Genomic DNA, 26,490 nt, shown 5'->3' with positions numbered 1-26,490 from the left:
CTGAGATGGTGTGTACCTATATGTGAATTTCCTCTTTATGCCATGATACCAACAATAATATCATACTCATTTGAGATTCACCATTGCCGTCATCATAGGGTTTTGATCCTTGCATCGACTACATTCTCTAACACGCGTCTTAACTTAAAAAATATACCATCATTATTCCCTTTATTTCTAAGGATCTCCTACATAAAACACCCTTGAAGATTGAATTTTACTTCAAATCCTTTTTCCCAATTTTCCCCATGGACACCAAGTTCTTAGTAATCCTTGGTACTAAGAATACATTGCTAATCTCTTACACTTGACCTGATGGCATATGTAATGGTACCTCGCTAAGCTGTTGATGAATGTCATACTTGTTGCTATCATCACCAGGAAATACATGGGAAACCATTTAACATTGCATCAAATGTGCTAAACCATTCTTCATGATGCATCATGTGATTTGACATGGCTGAATCCATATACCACTATTGCTTGAGATACTTTTTTCATTTGAAGAGGATTCATTCATGTAATGTGAATTTTTGGATTTGTCACCACAATGCTTCCTCCTACATTAACCTTCCCAATAACTCGAGATACCACAAAAGTTAGAGTTTTTTTCAAGCTTGCCAACCAACAAGTACATAAGACGTTTTGTTTCTCTTTGGAAATCAACACATGTATATAATTCTTTTTCCAACATGGACCAGTGGATAGAAAATATATGTTTTCAAAATTTTGTAAATGATGTAGTTCTCATACTTATTACAAATGATGGAAAACCTATATATAGCCTCCTAAGTCCACCAACAACGGTTATGATGTCGCATGAATGAATTATGATACTTCACATAAACAACAACTTACAAACAAATTAGCATAGATATCTTGCCAATTCCAAAGCATATTATGCTATGAATATATCACTATGATTAAATATTAGCTATTTACATTTATATGCTATAGAAAAATGTGAGATCAATGCCCACCCAAGAAAGTGAAGGATCACATACAAAAAAATTTCATTGAAAAGAAGACTGTATTTACTAAAATCCAAATTCGAGATAGGAACTTAGCACATAAAAAAAGGAATGTTTTGAGTTTAAAAGAATAATATCATATATATGTCCCCTGTAAAATACAACTTATTCCAATAATGCAAACAGATAGTGGTGGGTAAAGAGGATTGTTTCCTTGCTCATTCTGAGCTCATGGAAAAGAGAAACAAATGGTGCAAACAAGGATTGTTTCCTTATCCATTTAAGAAATAATCCTCTTATGATATATGAATGACATGGCCTAGCAAAACTTACCACACCTAGTCTCCCAGTGTAGCCACCAGTGATATGATGTTGATGCTGAGGGTCATAGGATAGCAGCCAAGGAGGTGACGATGATGATGGTTAAAGACAATGGCAAATTACCTTATGATGATGGTGGTGGTGATTATGAGGGTGAAAACATTGGCGAGAATGGTTGTGTTGCTGATGATGAGGATGACAATGATGAAAATTTTGATGCCGATGTGGATGTGACGATGATGACAATGGAGATGATGGTGATGATGAGGGTCATAGGATAGAGCTGAATGGTGGACATGTTGATGATGAAGATGATGACACAACGATGGTGGTGGTGGTGGTGGTGGTGGTGGTGATGTTGATGATGACCATGACATGTGAAGTTGGTGGTGATGACCATTGTCATCCCATGATCCACCTTAATTATTCGGAAGAGCTGTCGTCGTCATCGGGTCTCCTCATGTCCTCAATCCTGGTGACAACGTCGGCCATGGGGGGGCGTTTATCAGGGGAGGGAGAGGTACACGGCAAGGCGATTTCGAGGAGCTGCCTCATTTCCTGTTGGACGTAATCAAATTTCATGATCTGGAGGTCAAAGACGTTATCGGTCCACTGCTCACGGGGGACGGATCGGACCCAACGAGGCAAATCGACGCCGTCGTCGGAATCATCCCTGGCGGACTGGATGGGAGACTTCCCAGTGAGGAGCTCTAGAAGCAAGACGCCGAAGCTGTAGACGTCGCCCTTGTAGGTCACCTTGCGCATGTCGGTGACCTCCGGCGGGATGTATCCGATGAGTTTGTTGTTTCCCGGCGAGAACACCGCCAGCTGCACCAGGCCGTAGTCCGTCACGCACGCCTCCCCCTCCGCGTCTATCAGCACGTTGGACGACTTCACGTTGCCATGCACCACCTTCTGTCTGTGCAAATACGCCAACACCCTCGCTACCGTGCCCGCCACGCTTAGTCTCGTCTCCCAATCCAGCGGTACCTTCACCCTGCCTGTTCCATCAAACAAACAATCACGTCATTATATTAATAAGAATAATTTATTGATTTCAAAGAAAATATGAATTATACTCTACACACTTGCACAATGTGCTCCCCAAGCAACTGAGCATAATCAGATACAAAAATAAAACTATTCTATTTATAAAAAACAAGTTTATAAGCACCAAGTAGGTGGAAAAGATCAACTTTCTTCTCTCTCTCTTCTCTTCTCTTCCCTATAAGCTAAGAATTTGGAGGTTCTAGAAAGGGAGGAGGAGGTTTGGATAGAATTTGATTTTGGAAGCCTCAAAGACGTGCGAAGCACGGGTTGCCAACTAGTTTTATAAAAAACAGGACTCAATACACATTCTTGACATCCTAACACTATTTAAACTCTTCCTTCCTTATTCATGGCAATTAGGACTCTATAGTAGCATTCAGCATGGAAGTAATAAGCCCACATAGATACTAAGTCTCCAAAAATACGGGTAACTTTTGAGAGATGAAAGGATGGTCATGATGTAATAGCCCTTATATAATATAATATATATTTTTTCCAAAAAAAAGATACTCCATAAATATGAAAATTTGAACTAGAACGTGGTACAAAAATATATTACATGTTGACATATCCTGCTGTAGTTTGGGGAGTATTTTGTGATCATGTAGAAATTTAGTAGGCTACTGAAAATAGTACATCCAAATTATTTAGTGATTTCACGCCTCATTAACAACAACAAATACCACACACAACACAACCCATGCAAATTAAATTTGGTCATGGAACTTTGCCTCACAATAAATCGAATTATTAAATGGTATATATTATAGAAAATATACATACAAAAAGGTTTAGGTAGGGTTTTTCAAATACTCTTCAAACGCACGAGTGACATCTTGGCATGGTGATGTGAGAGTGTAATATGTATTATGATGCCTATTGTATAAATACTTCACCATAAACTACTTTTGTAGGATCTTCTATGCATTCTTTAGTGCATCTTATCGTAACTAAAAAGGGCCAATGAATTCTCATTGAATTGTCATTAATGAGATCCTTACAACATTTGTGAGAAGGTGAGACTAAGACAAACCAAAGAGAACATGCCTCCTAAAGAATACTAGTCCCACCTTAATAAAGAAACAAGCAAAAGAACAGAGTTGATTCATAAAGAATTGTTTTATTAAAACATAGTCTTCTTGACTACACAACTATGCCTTGACTTGACTCTAGTAGGAGTGATGCTTGACATAGACTTTCACCTTTCAAAAAAGACAGTTTACCAAGAATTATAAGCATTTTAGTTTATTTTGTGCAAAATTTGAGAGATGGAGAGAACTTTAACCTATATTCGACACACAAAATGACCAAGAAATGAGTATGGTGAGCACAAAAGATCAAACCTACTCTCCAAGACAAGGGAGAGAGGAGGAGCGTAAAAGATCAAACCTACTCTTCAAGACAAGGGAGAAGATGAGTGTAAAAGATCAAACCTCTCTCCAAGACAAGGGCCAGAAAAGGGCAGTGGTCAAATTTTGTATGGCATCCCTAAATTGAAGGGAGACATAAAATTTCCTCTTTCAAATTTTAATAGATTTAATTGGATAAAAGTAAAAACAAAGTGCTTGGTCAACACTAGCATTTCCTCTTCAAAAGGATTAATGTAAGGTTTAAAAACAATTGTCTCCCAAATCATAAGAAGCCTTTTTTTGATTGAAAGAGTGGGCAAATAGCTACTTAGTCTATTTTAGAGATTTAAGAGAAGCATATTCCCGTGGTGAGCACTCATAAGCAATGAGAGAGAGCATGATGTAAAAATCAACTCTATATATGTATAGGTTAAAGATGTGCTTCTAACCAGAATGAAACAAAAACATAGCATTCAATTTGACAAAGGAATAACTTGAACCAACATTCAAACTTCAAAGCTAACGAGGACTAATATATATCTCTTAGAAATAAGTCTTCTTCTTCTCTCTCTCTCTCTATATATACATACATACATACATATACACACACACACACACATATATATATATGTACAGTATATATATATATATGTATGTATATATATGTGTGTGTATGTAATTATGTATATATGTATTTATATATATATATATATATATATATTCTAGTGGTGAGCACAAAATTATAAGCAATGAGAGAGAGCACGATGTAAAAGTCAACTCTATATATGTATAGGTTAAAGATGTGCTTCTAACAAGAATGAAACAAAAACATAGCATAAACTTCAAAGCTCACTAGGAGTAATATATAGCTACGACGGACGGCAGATGCACCCTCCCAAAAAAAAATCTTCTTCTTAGATATATGTATATATATATGACAAATTCGAGGGATCTTACAATAACTTGAAATGGTCTAAATTATGTATCGATACAGTTTTTTTTTCTTTTTGGTTTTCTTTTTCTTTGGTGAGGTAAAAAATCACTTTTAGCTATACTATTGTGATTAAAATTGATGGGAATGGAGACTCACCGTGTAGCAGAGAGGATACGCTCCCCTTGGGCATGTGATCAAGAACCAGCAACTTCTCTTGTTTGGCGAAGTAGTAAGCTCTGAGGGGGACAAGGTTGCGGTGTTGGAGCTTGCCCAGCATCTCAATCCGCTGTTTATAATCATCTCTATCACTAACCACATCTCTTAATCTCTTCACCACAACCACAAGCCCGTCCTCTAGCATGGCCTTGTAAGCAGTCCCCAGGCTCCCCTTTCCCAACACCTCCGCGGAGGCCCTCAATAAATCCTCTAAATCAAATGTTTGCTTCCTGCTTTTGTCAATAAAGATCAGCTTGTTTGTGCTGTCTTGCTCTCCAGATGTTACTGCTGCTGTATTACTGCCCTGTGCTTTGGCAACATCTGCTGCTGCTTCTGGTGTTGCTTTTCCTTGGAAATCAGCAACGAACAAGTCCTTGTCTTTTTGTTGCTTTTTGCTTTTTGATCGGCTTGATCTCGTGCATAGCAAGAAGAAAAGCAGCAACATTAGCAGGAACGCTCCAACAATTGATGCAATCACTATGCCCACTATGGCCCCTGCGCTGAGCTTGTTATGGGCACTTGCAGGAGAAGATATGGGTGAATTAGCGCTTGGTGGAGAAGATATGGGTGAATTAGCGCTTGGTGGACTAGAAACCACCGCTGAGGCGCATGCATCAGGCAACGGAAGCCCACAAAGCTCATTATTCCCAGCAAAGCTTTGCTCAGAGAAATTTGATAAAGAAGGTGGTATGGCTCCATCAAGCTGGTTGTTGGAAACATTAAAATTGATCAAAGAAGTTATATTGATTGCAGGAATGGGTCCAGAGAGAGCGTTACTTTGGAGATAAAGAGACTTAAGGCGGGTGAGATTATTGATAGAAGGAGGGATTTGCCCACTAAAGTTATTAAAGGAGAGGTCTAACTGCACCAAGAGAGGCCATGAAGAGAAATTTGTTGCAGGGAGGGGGCCTGACAAGTCGTTCTTCTGCAAGTAGAGTTTTCTTAAGGAGGTGCAATTAGTAAGGTCTGCAGGGAGCTCACCAGAAAGCTTGTTTGATCTCAAGCTAAGAGTATCCAAGGCGTCAAGGTTCCCTATGCTTGACGATGGTATGGGTCCAACTAATGATTTCCCTGGTAGGCGCAGCATGGTTACTCTCTGTGATGACCCATTGCCTGTGCTGCATGTCACTCCTGCCCATGATGTGCATATGCTGGATATGGCTGATGTGCTCCATGATGCCAGATTCGGGTTTCGTGTGTTACCCTTGAAAGCTAACAGAGCTGTTGCATCTGTGTTGATGTCTGCTGAGCTTGCAAGATAGAAGAAGAAGGAGCTTAGAAGAAAAGCAGAAAAGCAGGAAGCTGCCTTCATGTGCCTCATTTCTGTTGCAGCAACTGAAGGCCATGCCATGCAAAGAAGAAACCTATGCAAAGTCAATGGTAGCTTAATAATAACAACTATTAGTCTTGTGATTAGTGCCCACTAACTACTGTAGAGAAGGGATTTATACGATTCTAAGCTGTGAGAAGGATGCTTACTGCTTAGAGAGATGGATGCTAAGGTATGGCTATGGATAAGGTGAGATTGCCAATTGTTGGAAAGGTCCTAAGTGTAGGGTAGAGGGAGAATTATGCACCAGTGATGAGTTGGAAAAAGCGAGTGAAGCAGCTTGTCATGGGTGGAGGAGCTTGCGCTGTGGCTATGGCCGTGGTTATGGCAGAATCTAAGCAATGTTGAAAAGACCACGAGGAGAAGGAGAAGGAGAAGGAGAACGCTATAGCGTGAAGAAAATTCAAAAGGTAATATGAGAGAGGGGGAGATTGGCCAATGTGAGAGACAGAGGGAGGTAAGGTAGAGAGAGGGAGGCTAAGTTTGGTATGTGTATATATATGTAGAAAGGCAGGGGAAAGTTTGCCCATTAGGTGTGTCTATGTGAGTGTGAGAGAGAGAGTGTGTGAGAGAGATATAGAGAGAGGAGAGAAGGGGAAAGGGAAGGTAATACTTTATAAGAGTTTGCCATATATATATGTAGAGAGGAAAGGAAGGGGAAAGTTTGCCTAATAGCCTACGTGTGTCTATGTGAGTGTGTGTGAGAGAGAGATATACAGAGAGGAGAGAAGGGGGAAAGGGAAGATAATACTTTATAAGAGTTTGCCCTATACTATGTGAGTGAGAGAGAGTGTGTGTGAGAGAGAGATATAGAGAGAGGAGAGAAGGGGGAAAGGGAAGGTAATACTTTATAAGAATGCCCTATACGTGTGTGGGTGTGTGTGGGAGAGAGAATAAGTTAAGTTACCTGATGAAGAAAGAGGAAAGGGGGGGAATAAAAGGTAAAGAGAGTTTCCCGATGAGGAAAAAACGCCAATGGAGAGGGAGCAAGTTTGTCCAATACGTGTGTCTATGTGAGAGAGTGAGTATGTGAGAAAGAGTGTGTGATATAGAGAGAGAATACAAGGGGAAAAAGAAAGTAAGACTTTGTAAGTGTGTGTGGAGAGAGATAAGTCGGGGAGAGAGAGAACGAGTAAGAATCTAGAAAAGGTAAAAGAGAATTTCCCGATTAGGAAAGAGAGAGGATGTTGCCTTCCCCCTGACTTGCCAGCCAGCGCGGTCTCGCCGCCTCTAAATCGACCTCCAAAGTTGGCCCAAGAAGGGGACCCAAATTCACTTTAGTCCACCTCGCTTCCAGCTGGACTAAATACAACGAGGTTAGCACGTTTGGCACCACCATAGCTTCCGGTGGCCACACTCTATTGACCATTCCTCAAGATCCGTTTTCAATGTTCACACTAGAAGCTCAACAAGATTGTCAAGGGGAGTTTCACACTAAACATACGACACTCAAGCAAGCCTAACAACCATAGCCGGAGAAATTTGTCCTATAAGAGTTTAAATACAGCATCACATTGTTAGCTTTTAAGCATGGTCTTTCAAAAAAAAAGTCAATTGTTAGCTTTTAAACAATGTGCGGATGTCACAAGGGGTGGGGGAAAATCCACTCGTGTGTGTGAGTAACAAGTGCCTATATGCAATGCGTCGATGTGCACTAGCTCTTTTTTTTTAATTTTATCTTTTAAGCATTGTCTACTGTTTAAAAATAAGTCGACTATTTATGACTTAATTAAAGGAGGACTTGGTGATGTTGTGAATAATAAATAAACTATTGTGCTTGTTGTTGCCATGTCAGTGTAAAGCCTACTATTTTTATTGTTGAGATTTAAGACTCATAAGCTAAATGTGAGGAAAATAAATTTGAAGTTGCTATCATAAGCACAAAGAAACACTAATCTACATTACTACTGAAATATAATGATCGCCACTTGCATAACGTGAATGCATAGCCTACCTAACATACCCTCAACAAATATAGTAAAATAATGCAAATCTCACTCTTGATTCTAATATTCTTGATTCTAATATGACACCTCTAGTGGTGTTATGAAACTAACATATAGATGACAAAGTCAATGCAAAGCCCAAAAAGAACTCAACACAAACTTTGATGTTGAGAAAAGACACTACTATAATTCAAATAACCTCTATATTAGTACTATAATTTAGATGACTGTGAATTAATCATATGAGATCAAAAAAGAATTTTAAAAAAGAAGCTTAAGTAGCTTCATCCATATTAACCATACTAGTAGATTACAATTGAAAATCCCTCTTAACACATTGAGAAACCAATCTAGGAGTCCTAAGGCTTCCTCTCTCATGATAGATGTTATAATAATCTTTAGGAGATCACAATTGAAAATCTCTCTTATCACATTGAGAAACCAATCTAAGAGTCATAACGCTTCTTCTCTCATGATACATGTTATAATAATCTCTAGGAGGCACTACCTTAGAAAAGAGAATATGCCCTTGGAGAGGCCTCAATGGTGTATCACATCTAGAGCCTCTTGGACACATTACGTTTGCAATCACCCTCTCTCTCTCTCTCTCTCTCTCTCTCTCTCTCTCTCTCTCTCTCTCTCTCTCTCTCTCTCTTCTAATGTAGGATTTTTCCTTTGTATTTTTGTGTTCCAAAGAGAGGTCAAGCATTCTCTCCTAATTTAGGCTTTTCCTATTTTTGTGTTCCAAGAGAACTCTCTTTCTCTCCTAAATTAGGATTTTCCCTCTGCATTTTTGTGTTCCAAAGAGAGAGAGAGAGAGAGAGAGAGAGAGAGAGAGAGAGAGAGAAATGAAAATGAAATGAAATGAAATTTTATTATTGTATTCGAAGGACCATAATGGGTCCATGAGACACATGTCGAACATTCATGAATACATAAGTCGATGCGCTCGGGAGCCTCATCGGAAAGCATAATGAAACTGAAATGTGTGAAACTAGAACTAAAACTGAAATGAAAATAAAAAAGCTATGCATCACGCTATAAGTGTACATCATGAGAAGCATGTCATGCCATATAGGTACTCCATGAGGGCTGGGCCCCCTCGTTAGGTGCACCATAATAGTAGAAGAAGTCGTGCCCCTCCACCTCTCCTCCCTGGATCAAGTGGATAATCTGGTCCCTCGAGAGCCCGCGATCCATAGAGGTGACATGGAGGGTCCCCCCGAGGTGTCTCTGTCTTAATGCCCGTAATGCTCTTGAGAGCCCGCGATCCATAGAGGCGACAATGGAGGGTCCCCCTGAGGTGTCTCTGTCTTAATGCCCGTAATGTCCTCTGGCGTTCATGAGACCAGTCTCCTGTAGTGGCCTCTATGTAGGTGCTCTATGCATCTCTGCTCAATCATCTCATATGTGCATCCTCGTGGTGGGTACAACAGTGGTCTCTACAGCAGCCATGTCGGGTCCAAAATCTGTGGATCATGAGTCTGGTAGGCTGTCTGGCTCCTGGGTCTCTCGCGCATCGTGAGTCTGATGGTGGCCCTGCATCTATCTAAGTCTCCTATCTCTGAAAGTGAAAGCCTCTCTAACGAATAGAGCTAGGCATCTCTGATCCTCATAGTCAATGACCCTAGAAATAGGGCCAAAGACATCTCTTAAGAGACAGTGAAACCTCCCCCGGATCTCATAGTATGCTCGGCATTTGCATTAGAAGTGCTCCTCTGTCTCAACCTCACCCATGTCACATATGGAGCATGTCCGATCCTGTCTGTTGACTCTCCTGCCTCTCCTCGTCCGTCTCATCCTGCCTGCCTCAATCTCCAATCTATGCATGGGATGGAACTCTAAGCTGTCCAAGAGAAATCCTGATGAGTGCATGCGAGAGATGTATCCTCGTGTACCCTGGAGGCTCAATGAAACCCTCATCCGAGAGCCTAAGAAAATGACTACGGTATGCAGCCATCTTCACAGACAAACGTGTGGGGAGGATCCATGCACGGAATGTGTAGAGTTGGAGCAAGTCCACATGAATGACCTGACTGATCTGGTGTCGTGGATAAGTATAAGTGAGGAGCGTCGAGACTGTATCTGAATGGCGGAAGCCTGTCTAGGTCTAAGCCAAGCAAGTGAAACCATGTACGGAGTCTATGGAACCAACATCTCTGCGTACCTGCATCTGCCAGAGCCTGGGATGCAGTCAAAGCAAGCCATGGAAGCTGGGTGCGACCCTCTACTGTGTCTCCAAATCTGAGGATCCGCTGGAGGTATATGATAGTCTGGTCACACAGGCCCAGAAAGGACTCCCATACATGGTGGCAGGTCGCACTAATGTGTCAAACAAGAGGGACTTTGTGTCCGGGTGCTGGAAATGAGACTGATGACACTGTCTCTCAAGATGCGCCAGTGAAGCATATCCTCTCCGCATCCTGTCTCTCGAGCCACTGGTATCATAGTGAAGGAAGGCCTGGGAAGACCACCCCGAGGTACGTGTAACATCTCCAACTCCACCTTCTCTCCTCCAAACACGAATCCCTCATGTCTCTGGAATGCTGAATAAGAGGTGTTGAAGATCATTACCTTGGTCTTCCCAAGGTTCACATTCAACTCGCTCTCGTGGTAGAACCTATGAAGAGCGTCCAGGTACATCTAAAGTCCCTGTGTAGTGGACGAGATCAAGACCACGTCATTGGCATAAAGAAGAATCAAAATAAGAGCTCCTGCCAACAATGATCCCTCCCCCCCTCCCAAGGTCTACATGAAAGTCTCTAGCTCGTCGTTGTATAACCCGAATAGTGTAGGTGAAAGAGGACAACCCTGTTTCACCCCTATCATGCTATGGATCTCATCGGAGAGCCCGATCCTGGTCCTGACTCTGCCTATGACATGCTCATATAGTGCTTCTATAGCCCACTGAATCTGTGGTGTTATATCCCAACTGCTAGATCCAGTGCAAGAGACGGTGTCTGGGAACAGTATCAAATGCTCTCCTGAAGTCTATGAAGCGGCAGTAGAGACGCTGGCTTCGTGATCTCGCCTCCTCCACCATGGTCCTAAGAGTAAAAATGTGATCCAGTGTGCAGTAGTAGTCCCTGTGGAATCCTGCCTGTCCCCGTGCTATAAGTCCTGTCTCTTCTGCCTGCTCATTGATCTGGATCTCTAGAACGGATGCAAAAATGTTGTCCATGACATGGCCAATCATAATGGTCCTGTAGTTTGCTGCGTCCATGGGGTCCCCTGACTTGTGTATGGGTACTATAGTGTTAGTGAGCCATGTGGATGGGAGGCCTGTACAGACTGACTCGTTAAAGAGGTGGGAGAGGGTCGGGGCTAAGGCATCAATCCCATGGGTTACAAACTCCAATTTGTAACCCATCATGGTCCTTAGCTCTCCCGTTCTTTAACCGTCGAGAGACAGCGCCGAGAGACAGCGTACCTAATGTTGGTGGCAAACGAAAAATAGGTTAGAAGATATGGGTTTGGAGTCCTGAGGTGGGTCCATGGTGGGCTGGTCATGGATGTCATAGAGTGCGGAGGTGTAGGCAGACCAAACTCAGGGATCTGTGAACGGAGAGTGGGACTTGAGGTGAAGGAACCTTTTCCAGAAGTCCTTGGAGTCATAGCTAAAGAGTAAACTCCTTAGCTCCTCCTCATTCCAGATCAGGAACCGATGTTTCTTGCGTCTCGTCAATCACTTGTAGTCCCACCTGGTCTATGCAAGGCAAGGTGTAGTCTTCTCCTCGAAACGTAGGTGCCGACGCATGGCCTTACATTTGTCGTCGTACCAACCGTTGCATGGGACCTTGCCTATAGGCGGGGGACAGGAAGAGTGGGTGGTGACTAGGAAGGAATCGTGGGCTGCTGTGAGCATGGACTCGTGGATGAAATCCCATCTCTCCTCTGTGGAGTGTAGGGAATCGAGGTGGTCGGTGGTGATGAGCTGAGATAAATGGAGGCTGCAAAGATCATCTAGAGAATCGTCAAAGTGAATCTCGAGGTATGGCTGTGGATCTGGATGTCTGGGTGGAGGCTCGTGTGTTATACGTGTGAGGGTGAACGTGATGTGTGAGTGGTCTGCAGATGGGAGTGGCCTGCAAATGGGAGTGATCCCTGAGTCTGGCCCTCATCCGTAGAGTCGTCAGTCAAGCCTTCACATCCCTGAATTGAATGACTAGGGGCTAGTGCCTAGTGGGATCCCTGCCGGGTCTGTATATGCGTTAAGCACCCTGGTCCTGTACCCCAAGAGTCAAGGATACAAATGTCACTGCCTGGGCCACTGGTGTCACTACAGGGAGTGGCTGAATGCCACGGATCCTGATGTTGAGGGCCTTAATAACGGCCCTCTGCTGCGTCTCTGCAACTGTGGCTAAGATAGTGGGGTGTTGTGGGTGGGGGGTGAATGTCTAACCACGTCCACCCACCGTGTGGTCCGCTGGACCTCCGACTGGAGAGTGGTGATCTCCTCCTGTACCGCGACAACTGCTGCTACCAGGGTAGAATCCAGGTGCTGGATCCTGGTCTGTACGGCATGCATCTGATCTTACTGGCCATGAACCTCGGCTGACAGAGTCCTGTGTGACGCCTGTAGGACCTGCATGTCGGTGCGGAGGGTCCCAAACATGTCTGTAAGGGCTCTAATCTAGAAGTCCCTGTGCGTCACCTCCTCTGTCTCAGTACCCTAATCTGCATGTCTCTCTGTGAGGACTCTAGCCTAGAAGAGGCTAATTGAGCCCCAAGAGAGGCTATAATTGTCTCCTGAACCTGGGATCGGTCCAAAAGGGCTCTAAGCTGCAAGTCGAATCTCATGAAGTTTGTCGTCTATAGATAGGTAGGTGGGGGAGGGAGTAGAACTGTGAGGTGGGGTCGATGATGAGGATGAGCATGCTGGTGAGGACGTGAGGATGAAACCCTCATCCGAGATCCTGAGAAAATGACTGCGGTATGCAGCCATTTCACAGGAAAACGTGTGGGGAGGATCCATGTACGGAATGTGTAGAGCTGGGGCATGTCCGCACGAATGACCAAACTGATCTGGTGTCGTAATTATAAGTGAGGAGCATTGAGACTATATCTGAATGGTAGAAACCTGTCCAGGTCTAGGCCAAGCGAGTGAAACCATGTACAGAGTCTATGGAACCAGCATCTCTGAGTACCTGCATCTTCCAGAGCCTGGGATGAAGTCAAAGCAAGCCATGAAAGCTGGGTGTGACCCTCTACTGTGTCTCCAAATCTGAGGATCCGCTAGAGGTATATGATAGTCCGGAAGGCTGCATCGAGGACCAATGGTGAGGCTCCAAACTCTACCAGTAAAATGTGGTGGGGTACCGAAGGCTTGGTTCTCATGAGCACGAAAAACAATAGAACCTATACCCTCTCGATCGCTCTCCAGTCGTCCAATCCGAGGTTGCAGGCCCAGAAAGGACTCCCATACATGGTTGCAGGTTGCACTAATGTGTCAAACAAGAGGGACTTCGTGTCTGGGTGCTGGAAATGAGACTGGTGACACTGTCTCTCAAGATGCGCCAGTGAAGCATATCGTCTCTGCATCATCCTGCCTCAAGCCATTGGTATCATAGTGAAGGAAGGCCCTGTGAAGAAGAGAGAGAGAGAGAGAGAGAGAGAGAGAGAGAGAGAGAGATCTGAGAGACAGAGAGAGCTTCTAATGTAGGATTTTCCATCTATATTTTTATGTTCCTAAGAGAGGTCTCTATCTCTCCTAAATTCTGTCCTAATCCCTCTTTGTTTTTGTGTTCCAATGAGGGGGGGGGGAGAGAGAGAGAGAGAGAGAGAGAGAGCTAGAGCTAGAGCTATTCTTGCTACTCTAGACTGCCTCCAACAACCCCTTTGACACCTTGCTTGCACCTTGTCCCTATAAGGATGTGGATAATCTACATTTCAGGTTCAAGTACGTTTAGTATGGATAATCTACATTTCAAGTTCAAGTTCACATTAATATACCTCTAATAAATTCTCTCAATTCCTTAGACCTACCTTCAACCTTCAAAAAAAATTACATAATTTACAAGAAATTCCTTGAGACCTTCCCTAACTATTCTTACACCATAAAAGTAAAACATTACCCTTCACCCCTACTATAAGACACTTTTACCCTCACACAAAAAGTATATTCTTTTGATTACTTTCATGTAACTTGCCTATCACAAACCTACATATGGTGATTTGCACTCCAATGTCACACTAAAAATAAACAAAGATAAGCAGCACAATGCTTGATTCTCTCCATCGGCATTTCCTTATAATATTAGATATTAAGTATCATTGTATATGGAAGCTAGATAAGAGGTTGGAATGTTCAAAATTTCTTTCAGATTAGCATTGATAGTTGTTTATATAAGAATGAGTCAATAAAAATCATGCAAATAATAGCTATCTTCTTAAAAAAAGCTCTTCTAAAAATCATGCAAAGTGCTTTAGTCTTGGAAAATCTCCAGTTAATTAAAAAGAAAAGATTAAGAAATACTATGAATTTAATAAACTCTTAAGATGGAAATTGTGCAAAGGAGCAACATAATTTATAATTTAAGTGGTTTCGTTTAGAAGAAATAGAAGAATTGGTTTCATAATTAACAACTAAGCATTATACAGACTGAAAGTTGCTCATTTACATCTCTATATTATCTTAAAGAAGAGTTTCACGAAGTTACCACATGGCAAGAATTTGGAGGTTCGGGAAGGAGAGGAGGAGGTTTGAGAAGGTTTTGGTAGAATTTGATTTTGGAAGCCTTAAAAGATGTGAGAAGCATGGGTTCCCAACTAGTAGTTATAAAAACACTAAGCCAAGTTGGGATGCCAAGCTACAAAGCCAATATTCATGCTGAAACGTTGTTAAGCATGACTAGTTTTTGTTTATAAACATATTTTTTTCTAGTGTCTATGAATGCACAATACCCAAAACATTAGACATCAAACTATACTCTTTTTTTATTTACATTATAAAAACATAATGTCAATATCAAACACAAGATGTGCCCACTAGAAAAATAAGTGTTCACACCAAAATGATTGTACACCAAAATGAACATTCATACACAGCATGAGGAGAGAACGAGAGAAGAGAAGGTTCAAGGGTCGGTTCAGGAGCACGCACTTAGCCAACCCTATCAGGGTTTAACTCCTCGATGTGAAACTACTAGGGGCTCACTCCACCCCACCAGTTGTGTCACCCAAGTGGAGCTTCCATGTGCTAGGTAGAGAGTGCCAAGAAGAGAAGGAGCTATGGAAAGCTCAACTTCTACCTCAATTCCTTCATGTTTGCAACAAGGAGGGAGACATATATATATATATATATATAAAAGAAGGGAATGGAAAGAAGATAGAGAGCATCACCCACAAGAAGAACACACCCACAACAAGCAAGCATGCATGCATAAACACATTAGCTCACCACCATCACCACACGAAAGCAAGAGGAAAGAAGAAGAAAAAGACTCAAATGTGATAATAGGATTGTATCCTTTCATATTTCTTCAAGTCACTTATTTACAAGAGCTTACTTTTTACAATGTCTAGCCGCCCATTTGACAATTGGGGGCCTAAAACTAGTTATCTAGCCCTATGTACTTTTTGGCTTTCTAGCTCATGGCTAGAATTACACATGTCGTAAGCTTGGTCATCCCATATCTGTTTGCATGAAGCGCTTAGCGCGGTTTTACAAGAAAACATGTTACATGAAGAGCAGCCATGCTTTTGATTAAAAAATAGTAGAAGTAATGTAAACCATTGTGGTTAATAATGAGAAATACTATGCTAGAACTCTATCACTATCTCAAGGGGGTCACTCATAAATAGTATAAGCGTAGCACGTGGGTTCAACAGAATGGATTTCAAAATCCTTTTTTAACACATTTTTTACATACAAAAGGGTACCATTTAAAGAGGGTATTCACAGATTGAATAGAAAAAGGGTGTGTTTTGTTCATGAAAAAATTATAGATAAGGGGTTTTTTAAGTAAGCCTTGAATGCACATGATACAAAGGATTTACATATAGTGAATCCCTCGAGATCACTATATATAGTGCTTATGTTAGGTTTTTTAGTTTGGATGACCATATGAAAGAGAAATAATTATCCAACATAGGAATTTATGGAAATTGTGACAATGATTTATACTTATTATTACCACCAATTTGCAAACTCAAAATTAAAATTGAGCTTGCACAATTGATAGTAAGGTTTTTCGTAACTGCATTTTTCATGCAATCAAAAAGAGTAAGAGTGGGATTTTGTGCAATAATAGGCTTAGAAACTTTATAGGCAACTGGAAAACATCCCATTTGACATACCGATGTAGGGCTACCATCAAGCTCCACTTGCACCTAAACCATAGAGTTTAGCCAAACATCCATGTGTTCATGCAAAGGTTGAATACATACCACCCTGCCCATTTGTTCTCTTGCTTAATCTAGACCCACCTAATTGACTATGCCACCCTCTTGAGCACTCACCTTTTTCCCATTTTCCATCATCTAAATCCTTATGCGTATGGATAAATGGAAGGCCAACTCTTCGTGTGTTGACCACATCACTACCTTGTGCATAAAGCCAAGGGGACCTCCCTTGCTCTACATCTTGCGAATTGGCCACAACCACCATCACCTTGTGCATGAAGTCAAGGAGACCACCCTTGCTCAACATCCTACAAACCAACCATAACCACCATTGCCTTGTGCATGAAGCCAAGGAGAACACCCTTGCTCTACACCTTGCAAACTAGCCACGACCACCTTCTTGTGTGTCTACCTTAAGCCACTCCATCGTATACACCAAGCACCACATGCTCATGAACTTTTTACCACATGTCATGGGAAGGAATCTTAGAATGGGGTTAGTTGCTGCTTGGCATGGGAAGTAAACCTTAGCATGGGATTAGCTCCCTATGCAACTTTTTTTAAAGGAGCATGGGCCATGTTTAAAACCCTTCACAAAACCCTCCTTATGTAGCCCCTACTCTTTTCGTGTAAAAACCCACCCACACCCTCAAACTCTACTTTAGGACATCACTTCATAGAGTGATCCACAAGAAGCTCCTCAACCACCCAGCTTGCAATAGGGTTTATCTCACCTATGCATGCAAAGCATTCATTTAGGGATATTTGTTGGAAGCATCAAGGTATACACGGGAAGTCTATGAAGTTTTATGGATGATAGAAATCTAGCTAGAGCTTATAGTGTGGAGGTTGGTGGAGGCTGGAAATTGGTACCTTCATGCTTGACCTTTGCACAAAAGGGGGATGGTAATAGGCTTGTTCATGTGCTAGTGGAAACCATAGCGTATCCAAGATTTGTTTTAAGTTCATGTGATTATTAAAACATTTATGCATTTATTGCACCTTTGAAGTACCATTAGAGCTTTCTAAAGAAAATAAAAAAATGTTAAATTGACATGCACACAAAAATGAGCTTAACTTTAGTTTTTAAATTTTGGAGAGCCAAGGAGATGGCTTCCCACTTTTGGTACTTTGGATTCTAGGTGGCTAGTGCATGTGTGAACATGCTCAATGGATTCCCAAATTGGATGTTAGCATCCAATTTTTATTCTAACATCCAAGTTGCATCCCCCCCACCCCCCACAGTGTAGCTCATCACCCGAGCTAGGGAGGTTAATGAAAATGATCTCGATGCTGCATAAGGAGTCTAAATCTTTATTGTTTATAGGTTGCTCCAACCACTTCTAGTTTCCAGTGCTTTTGAGTTCTTGAGCATGAATCTCAATATTTCAGCCCTCTCCACACATACTTCCTCCTCGAGATTCCCATTGAGGAAAGCAAATTTTACATCCATTCAGAGAACAGTCCCCCCAATTGTGATTCCAATGCAAGAAGTGTGTGGATTGTGGTTAACTTGGCTATAGAAGAAAAATTCTCTTGAAATTCAAAACCTTCAATCCGTGAAAAACCTTTGGCAAAACCAATCATGCCTAGTATTCTACAAAGTGCCATTAGTACCTTGTAATAAGTGCCAATTACCTTGCATCTATAAGTGGTTTTTCAAGATTGAGTGGTATTCTACTTGCGGTATCCTACGTGCATGGCTACCAATCCACTATGGATCCGTGGTGGTAGGTTCCTAAATTTTGAGTATCACTGTCGACAAAAAAAAACACAAGATTCTCTCAAGTCCTATTTTACTCATGTAACCTTTTGGCTCTTCAAACATCCTAAGGAAGAAATCAGCATGCATGAGTTGAAGAGGAGCCTTGGACCTAAATATGACCTCTTGAGGAAAGGGTTTCCACATGAGGCCCTAAAGCTGGCCTCTTATGGAAAGGGTTTCCAATGCTTACTTACCCATCATGCAAGATTCACATATATCTGGACTATCAAAAATCAATGGGCAAGTACTAACTAGCTTACCTTTCATCATCTCTGAAATGAGTCTACATATTGAGATTCCCATATCTCTCATGCCAAAGTTTCTGCTACTCAAATTAGCTTTGATTGAAAAGACTCATATAAATTGTTCCTCCCAATGCCCTTTATAATGACCTTGTCATTTCCTTTAAGAATGACTGCATATATTCTTATCAAAGTGGACCCACAAGTCAAGGTCTATGATGTGGCTGAGATAGAAAGGAGGTTACTCTTCATATTTGGAACCCAAAGAACATTTTGAAAAAAAATTTGTGAAATCTTAAAACTTTGATAAGGCACTTTGCATTGTTGTCCACTACCACCATGATATCATCTCCCACATGCTGTAGGGAGGAACACCAATCCTTGTTGCAAATGGTCATGTAAACCCTATTCTAGATGATCCAAGAATCATCATGTGCTATAACGTTGTCGGTCTGTAAACTCTTCAATGACAACAAATAACTCTATTTTTACAGCATGATTGGATTCTTCCTTTGGTTATAGAGTGCACCATCCTTGGTTATAGAGTGCGCCATCCTTGGTATTTGCTTGCTTTTTCCTACATTCTTTGGCTATGTTCCCTTCCTTGTTATTGTTAAAGCATTTAACCTTTTTCTTTTGATTTGAAGAGTTATAATCCTTACCCTTCTTCTTTATGTTAGGGAGAAAGGTCTTGCCACTACTACAACTCTACATCATCTACATCTCCTCATCCCAAAGTAATGAGAGTTGAACTCCTCAAATCTAAGAGGAGTAGGCCTGACACCAACGTTAAAAGATGAGCAAAAACTATTTTAGATCACCCTTAGGAAGTGAGGAACAAGATCTTGAGAGACGATACTCATGCTGATTATAGCTATCTAGTTATAGAGATTTTTTATTCTAGTGAGAAACACCTCCATTGCTTCGCCTTCATTCAACTTCTTTTATTAAGCTGTTTTTTGAGATTTTGAATCCTTGATGAACTCATGGTCTCATACCGGATTTGTAATAAAGCCCGTGCTCTACAGCTATGTAAGAGACATGCTAAACCATGGTATGCTATCTTTCATGCTAGTGGTGATAGTGCAAAGAACATCTGCATCCCTTTGTCTCCAACAATGATTTTATATTCACGTGATCACAAATCTTTTTTTGTTAATAACATGTGTTAACATGTTCTCAAAAAAGCCGGTGGCAAGCGACCTGGTAACCGGATAAAATCCCGCCGGGCTTTTGCTATACCCGGCGGTCCCGCCGGGGAAACCTAAACCCCAGCGGATCCCGGCGGGGTCGTCATCCAGCCCGGCGGGGTACAATTTCCTATATATATGGGCCCGGGGGGGGCCTTTGGGAGTTCATTGCTGACAGCATACATAGGTAATGAAACTTGTGTGTGTGTGTGTGTGTGTGTGTGTGTGTGGGTGTGTGTGTTCGTGTGGGCAGCCGCCCACTGTCGCAATGCGCGGCAGGATGTGGGTGGTCCGCCACACGAGGGATGTGTGTGTGGGTGTGTGTTCGTGCAGGCAGCCACCCATTGTCGCAATGCGCAGCAGGATGTGGGTGGTCCGCCACACGACAGGTGTTTGTGTAAGGCCATTCTTCGGAATGGTGCTTACCCTGGGGCACTTAGTCGGTAATGCGGCTAGTCTGTGTCCTATGGTAAGTATGGCACACCGTAGCGGTACTAGTCGGTAACACAGCAAGCATAGTATCGTTATGGCGATGTCACCTTCCCTTCCCTTCCCTTTGTCAAATGCGGACATATGGTCGGTAACGCAGCCAGTGTATGTTCGTATCCTATTCGTATTTCCATAGAATCGGGCGGCATTTTGTCGTTAACACGGCAAGTTGGTGTCGGCCGCTAGTGCATAAATTGTTTTTTGCATATTGCGGCATTTGATCGTTAACGCGGTCGAAAAAATGTCGTAAATTTGCTTGCATATTACGGCATATGATCGTTAACGCGATCGAAAAAATGTCATAAATTTGTTTGATTTGACTTGTATTGTTTTTATTGTGTTTGATCCATGCGATACTTGGTTGCTAACGCGGCATGAGTATTTCATGGATCAAAGTTTACATCATATTGTCTAAACGTTTTATTTTATAATATCGTGATTCGTAACTCGAAAAATATGAATATCTCTCTCTCTTCCTACCCCCCTCTCTCTCTCTCATGATACACTTCACAACTCTTTCTCTCTCTCTCTCTCATGATACACTTCACAACACGATAGATGTGTAGATAAGGATTTCTTTTTTTTTCTCTTAAAATATACATCATTCCTAATAATTTCTTTTTTCTCCCTCTATTTACTTAAAAATTAAAACAGTACATTATTTTCCTCTTTAGGAACTCACAAAAACATTAAAAATGTCATCTAATGTTTCTTCTCTCTATCTGTCACAACTCTCTCTTCCTCTCCTCTCTCTCTCTCATGATACACTTCACAACTCTCTCTTCCTCTCTCTCTCTCTCTCTCATGATACACTTCACAATTCTCTCTCATGATACACTTCACAATTCTCTCTCTCTCTCTCTCTCTCTCTCTCTCTCTCTCATGATACACTTCACAACTCTCTCTCTCTCTCATGATACATTTCACATCTCTCTCTCTATCACGATAGGTGTGTAGATGAGGAGTGCTTTAGGATTACAAAACATTATTTTCCTCTCTTTAGGAACTCACAAAACTATTAAAAATGTCATTTAATGTTCCCTCTCTCTCTATCTGTCACACCTCTCTCTCTTCCTCCCCCTCTCTCTCTCTCTCTCTCGTTCGATAATGTATACACTTCATAAGTAATAATGCACTTGTTGCGGTTGTCTCACGTTCGATAATATATTGCATGATGTTGAGTTCAGTAATATTGTTTGATATTCTGTTTTTGTTTGATCATTGATAAGTAATGATACACTTGTTGCTGTTCTCTCACATTTGATGATGTATTGGATGATGTTGAGTTCATTAAAATTATTTGATATTCTGTTTTTGTTTGAACATTGATAAGTAATGATACACTTGTTGCTGTTCTCTCACGTTTGCTTGATGTTGATTTCAGTAATGTTTGATATTCTGTTTTTTTGTGTTTAGTGATATTTGCTAGATTTACGAAGACGACCAACATGCTTTCCCCCGAAGAGCGTAAAATCGTTCTACGATTCGCATTGAAGCAGTCATCACAGTGTCACAATGTGCTGATGATGTCGTTAAAAAAATCAATGAGTCTGAGATACTCATGCGAGATCTAATAGACCAGATATGGGAAAATGCACAGCGTCGGCCGGAGGCAACGCTGAGTTGCTTGATAGACAGAAGATAGCAGATTTCAACCATCAACATATAACACGAACCATTTTGGGGAGCATGCGTGTAGCATGCAGTGATCTTAGAGATGATGCCCCGCCTAAAGCTAATATGCCTATTGCCCAGGACGTCGCTGCAACATCCAGCCAGGCAGATGCAAGTGGTACAGGTGTCATTAATCGTACCATCTACAATTCTATGTGCACACATCTCATTGGCATCCCGCACGAGGCTCTGTTCGAAGGGCGAACAATTGGCTCTGGTGTTTTTGGCACAATAAAAGAGTATACAGTTAAAGGTATATCATTTTTACCGGAGCACATTACTTTTTGCGGAAAGCACTACAAAGAAGAAGGCAGCACCAAGTTCGAGAGCTTCCAGGTAGAGCAGGGCATGCAAGTTCTACACCCATCGATTGTCAGGTGTATTGCCTTTACAAAAGAAACTCCTTGGATCACTATTTTTCCGTACTATAATGGCGGCTCTCTTGGTGATACTCTTCTGAAGGTTCCCTTCAGATTCAGTGAGTTCACCAGAGCAATTTTCCGTTTGGATCGAGGATGGAGACAACCCCCGCCTGATAATATTCCTTTAAGTCATCTAGAACTTTCTAAAATAAAACAAATAGTAATAACCATGCCACATATTATGCATGCCCTGGTGGAAGGCCTAGCGGCAGCACATCTGGCAGGAATTGTACATACCGACCTACATCCATTCAATGTAGTGTTGGATTTTACAAAAGAGTTGAAGCCACGCATAGGTATTATCGATTGGGGGTTACTGCTGAGAGCGCCCAAAAAACGGGTGTCTCTCAATTTTGTATTTGAAGCAGACAAGGACCCTGAGAAGGTGGCACAGGTGGTCTCCTATGCAGACAGAGAGCGAAATAAACGGCCGTGGATAGCCCCGGAGCTTTATGATCCGTTTTTGGCAGATGCATACACTCCTGCATCTGATGTTTTTGCCTTGGGATATTTATTGCAAACTTTATATGACTTTTGGCAGAAAGTACAAGAGTTGTGGATGGATAATAGTTCCTATGATAAAGTTACCATGGATACTATTATTCATAGAGTCAAAAATTGGATGTTTCTGCCTAATCGCGATGAGCAAAAATCAATTTTGCAAGTAGTTGAATTTTTTAGATCACTAAATACTGACCCAATGAGGGCACAACGTCCTCTTGTAGAGCTATCGGTGTCAATTTTGTAATGATACAGTATCAGGAGATTAAGTTTCAGGAATGGCATTTTGTTTCTCTTCAAAATTTGATGTGTCCATTGTTTGAAATATTATCTCATTGAGTCTTTGCAATATCTCTCTCCTCTGGTGGTGTTTAAGTTTATATTTTCTCTTCAAAATTTGATGTGCGCGCATTGTTTGAAGTATTTTTGGAGTCAAGTGGATATTTCTCATTGAGTCTTTGCAATACATATCTCCTCTCGTGGTGTTTAACTTTAAGTTTTTGAGAGTAATGTTCACTACTACCACTTAATATGTTTAGTGAGGCAAATGCAAAATACTTCCACATGTGCATTGTGCAGTGTCCCAATAAATCAAGGTATTTATTGGGACATGTTCAGCATGGCTAGCGAATATAAACCACCAGGACCTTTAGATGCAACTCCTAGTGCAATTCGTAATTTATTTCAAGATGAAAGCTAAGAAAGACAAATCCTACTTTTGTATTGATAATTTCTCCAAATACGATCATTTGTACAAGTACTTTTTATGAAATTAATGAAATGACTTCTTCCACTATGTCAGTATCTTGCTCCAAAATTCTTTCACCGTTTACTCTCTCGTCTGCTAAATTAAGCTCATCTAAGTCAATGTCTAAATTGTCTTCTATCTCAAGGGTGGTGCACAACGTGCGTCCAACATCAAAGTTCTCGTCTACTACATCATCACAATTGTACATCCATCTGGGCATATCTTCTTCATACTCTTCGCTTTCAATGTCTCGCAAGATCTTTTCATTGACGAATATCTAGATCGAATGATTATTTATGCCCGGGCGGCAATGCCCATTGCCCATGGAGTGTTGACCATGTTCCCACTCAAGGCTAAGCCTGCAGTGGGTTATGGGGTTCTTCTGTGATGTCACATGTGGGTTTTAAGGTTTAAAGGGCTTTGATGCCTTGTGGAGGCTTCAAATTTCAGTGTGTGCGCCTGTGCAGTTACTACATCACATTGTCAGGCTTAGGTTTTAGTTGAGTTGTCTCTATACAAAGGGCTACCATGCACATTGGGAAGCCCACAGAGCTCATTCCCAGTACTGTCCACTTTAGGGCCCCCTACTGATGTGCGAGACTCGAGTGGGCTTTCCTTTTACAAGAGCAAAGTTTCTCATTGAATTGAACCGGCCAAAGTTGTGTACGCGGCGATGACGATGGCGGACGTTGTGTTTCCCCCAACTGTCGTTGACAAGCCACCGTCTCTGGTCGGTAAGTTGTGTCAAACTTCTACGGGAAAGAAGAGAGAATTTCCTTACTGTTTCGAAAAAGTGCTGACCCAAACAGACACCAGAAGAGGGTCTCACAATGCGCCCTATTTGGTAAACCCTCCGGCTGCCATTTTTGCAGACTAGTTTTCCACTTCCATTTTGCTTGCATTAAGGTCGTGCTGTTTGATGTCTTGCAGCGGTTGCAACTCTCTGTCACTAAAGCTTGCCTGGATCTGGGTGTGGGCGGAGACATTGAGTTGGAGGAAGAGACCGGGCAGGTGTGGAATGTAGGGCTAAAACATCCGAGCAGTGGGAGCTTCATTTGCAAAGGATGGAAAAAGTTTGCCCGCTACTACAAGCTCCAAGTGGGGGATATCGTGAAGCTGAAGATAGTGAGCCAGCATCGAATCTTAGTGCAGATCAGGCGACCCCCTCATAACGCCACCACCTGCATGCGGCCGTCAATATACAACTTAAGAGGACCAGCACGACTCTCCAATCCAACAACAGCCCATAATGCAAAATACAACTCAAGAGAAAAACGACCACCCTCCCATCCAAGCACCCATAAGGAGGAAGGTGTAGAAGTTGCTCAGAGCTCGGAGTTGGCAACGGCACCCATCATCTCAAAAAGACATCCCCTATGCTACATAAAACTAAAGGCTTCTAACGTCAGAAAGCCCGTCATCATTGTAAGTAGCCTTTCTTCTCTCTTCATTTGGGCTACACGATCAATCCTTTCCCCTTCCTGTAGTTCATTGTCTCTAGTGTTTATGTTTTCATTGTTCTAATGTTTGTGTCCTCCTTTTGTAGGACATCCCCCGCGAGTTCGCCAAACACATGCCCAAGGGACCATGCGTTGTCTCTCTTGTTGATGCCTCTAAAGGAAAGTGGATAGTTCATTCGTCTTATTCACGCACAAGAGTAACACTTGAGGAGGGAGTAACACTTGAGGAGGGATGGAAACGCTATTGCATTGATCATCGACTTCAAGAAGGCGATATTTGAGTCTTTGAGATGATTAACAATAAGACCTTGACCCTTAAAGTACACATCTACAAAATAGACAAAGGAGCTCCATTCTAGCTAGCTTTAAGTGTTAAAATATAAGGTGACTCAACAATGGTAAGCTTCTACCTTAGCTTTTTGAATGGCAAAACATGTATCTAGTTTCTTATCTAGTTCTATTACTTGTGCACGTTGATGCTTTAATTTCTCAATTCATAAGAATGATGCAAAGAATAAAGTAACTCAACAATGGCAAGTTTATACCTTAGCTTTTTGAGTGGCAAAAAATGTATCTAGCTTCTTATCTAGTTCTATTACTTATGTATTGATGCTTAAGTTTCCCAATTCATAAGAATGATGCAAAGCACGCTTGTTAAAATCCTGCCTAAATATTTTTGCTACATTTTTTAAATGAGAAACAATTTTTCTTTTAGTGATGTTAAATACAAAATATAGTTATGTCCTGAAAATTGATATAATGGTTAGTTAGTATGGTGATGGTTGTGAAGAGATTGTAGATATACAAATATCTTATATAACTAATAAATGGAGAATAAGAGTGCATGATGTGACATATGCATTTATGCTTGTAGTATTGTGCTTGAAGCCTATCCTAAATAGGATATACAACATGTTTCAATTATAATCAATGATTTTATATTCACGTGATCACAATTTTTTTTTGTTAATAACATGTTAATGAGGCATGCAAAGTTTTTTGAATTATATGCAAGCGTGTTCTTCTCTTTCTCATTCTAAGCTGCGCACACCCTAGTTGAGCCGTCCCCTATGCTCCACATTGTCTTCTCCGCCCTGCGTTTTACGGTGTGCTAGTGAGCATTGTGTGTGTGTGTGTGTGTGAAAACCCTGGTCCAAACTCACCAATTTTCTTCCATGCTCTCTTCCAATGCTCACTGTCCACCATCATCATAGCACTCCCAGAAAAGTAAATCGCTTCAGCAAGGGCGAGTTGTGCATCATCGAGTCGACCTTGACGTAGGCTTTCTTGCAATGAAGTTTGACGCATGGGTATATTTCCTACATCAAAGTTTCGCTTGTAGGAAGATGCACTGGGTAGATTACTTTCTGGTTGCACATTGCCATTTGGGGTACAAGTAGGCGATATAGCAGGAGTTTGATGATTAGAACAACAGTGTTCTTGCTGTCTTGATACATTAACGGTAGGAGTGTCATGTTTTCTTGAATCTTTCTTTTGAATTTCTTCTCTTATGCGTTTGGCCACTATAGGTGCAGAGGG

At 41.6% G+C, this 26,490-nt stretch overlaps 1 protein-coding gene across 1 annotated transcript; it reads right to left on the bottom strand.

The window, feature by feature from the left end:
- Window positions 1–1,092: 1,092 nt before the first annotated feature.
- LOC147636989 (putative inactive receptor kinase At2g26730) lies at window positions 1,093–6,636 on the bottom strand. The gene is made up of 2 exons (XM_086800588.1): window positions 4,782–6,636; window positions 1,093–2,293 (listed from the first exon to the last, which is right to left on the bottom strand). The coding sequence occupies exons 1-2, from the start codon at window positions 6,190–6,192 to the stop codon at window positions 1,716–1,718; spliced, it is 1,989 nt and encodes a 662-aa protein (XP_086656714.1). The 5' UTR covers window positions 6,193–6,636; the 3' UTR covers window positions 1,093–1,715.
- Between the last annotated feature and the right edge of the window lie 19,854 nt (window positions 6,637–26,490).

The sequence above is a fragment of the Cibotium barometz genome, chromosome 7 (assembly GCF_041138505.1).
Source record: "Cibotium barometz isolate CiBa-2024 chromosome 7, ASM4113850v1, whole genome shotgun sequence".
NCBI classification, from domain to species: Eukaryota; Viridiplantae; Streptophyta; class Polypodiopsida; order Cyatheales; family Cibotiaceae; genus Cibotium; species Cibotium barometz.
The sequence above is the reverse complement of the archived record's forward strand: the minus strand, read 5'-3'. Positions and strand labels throughout refer to the sequence as shown.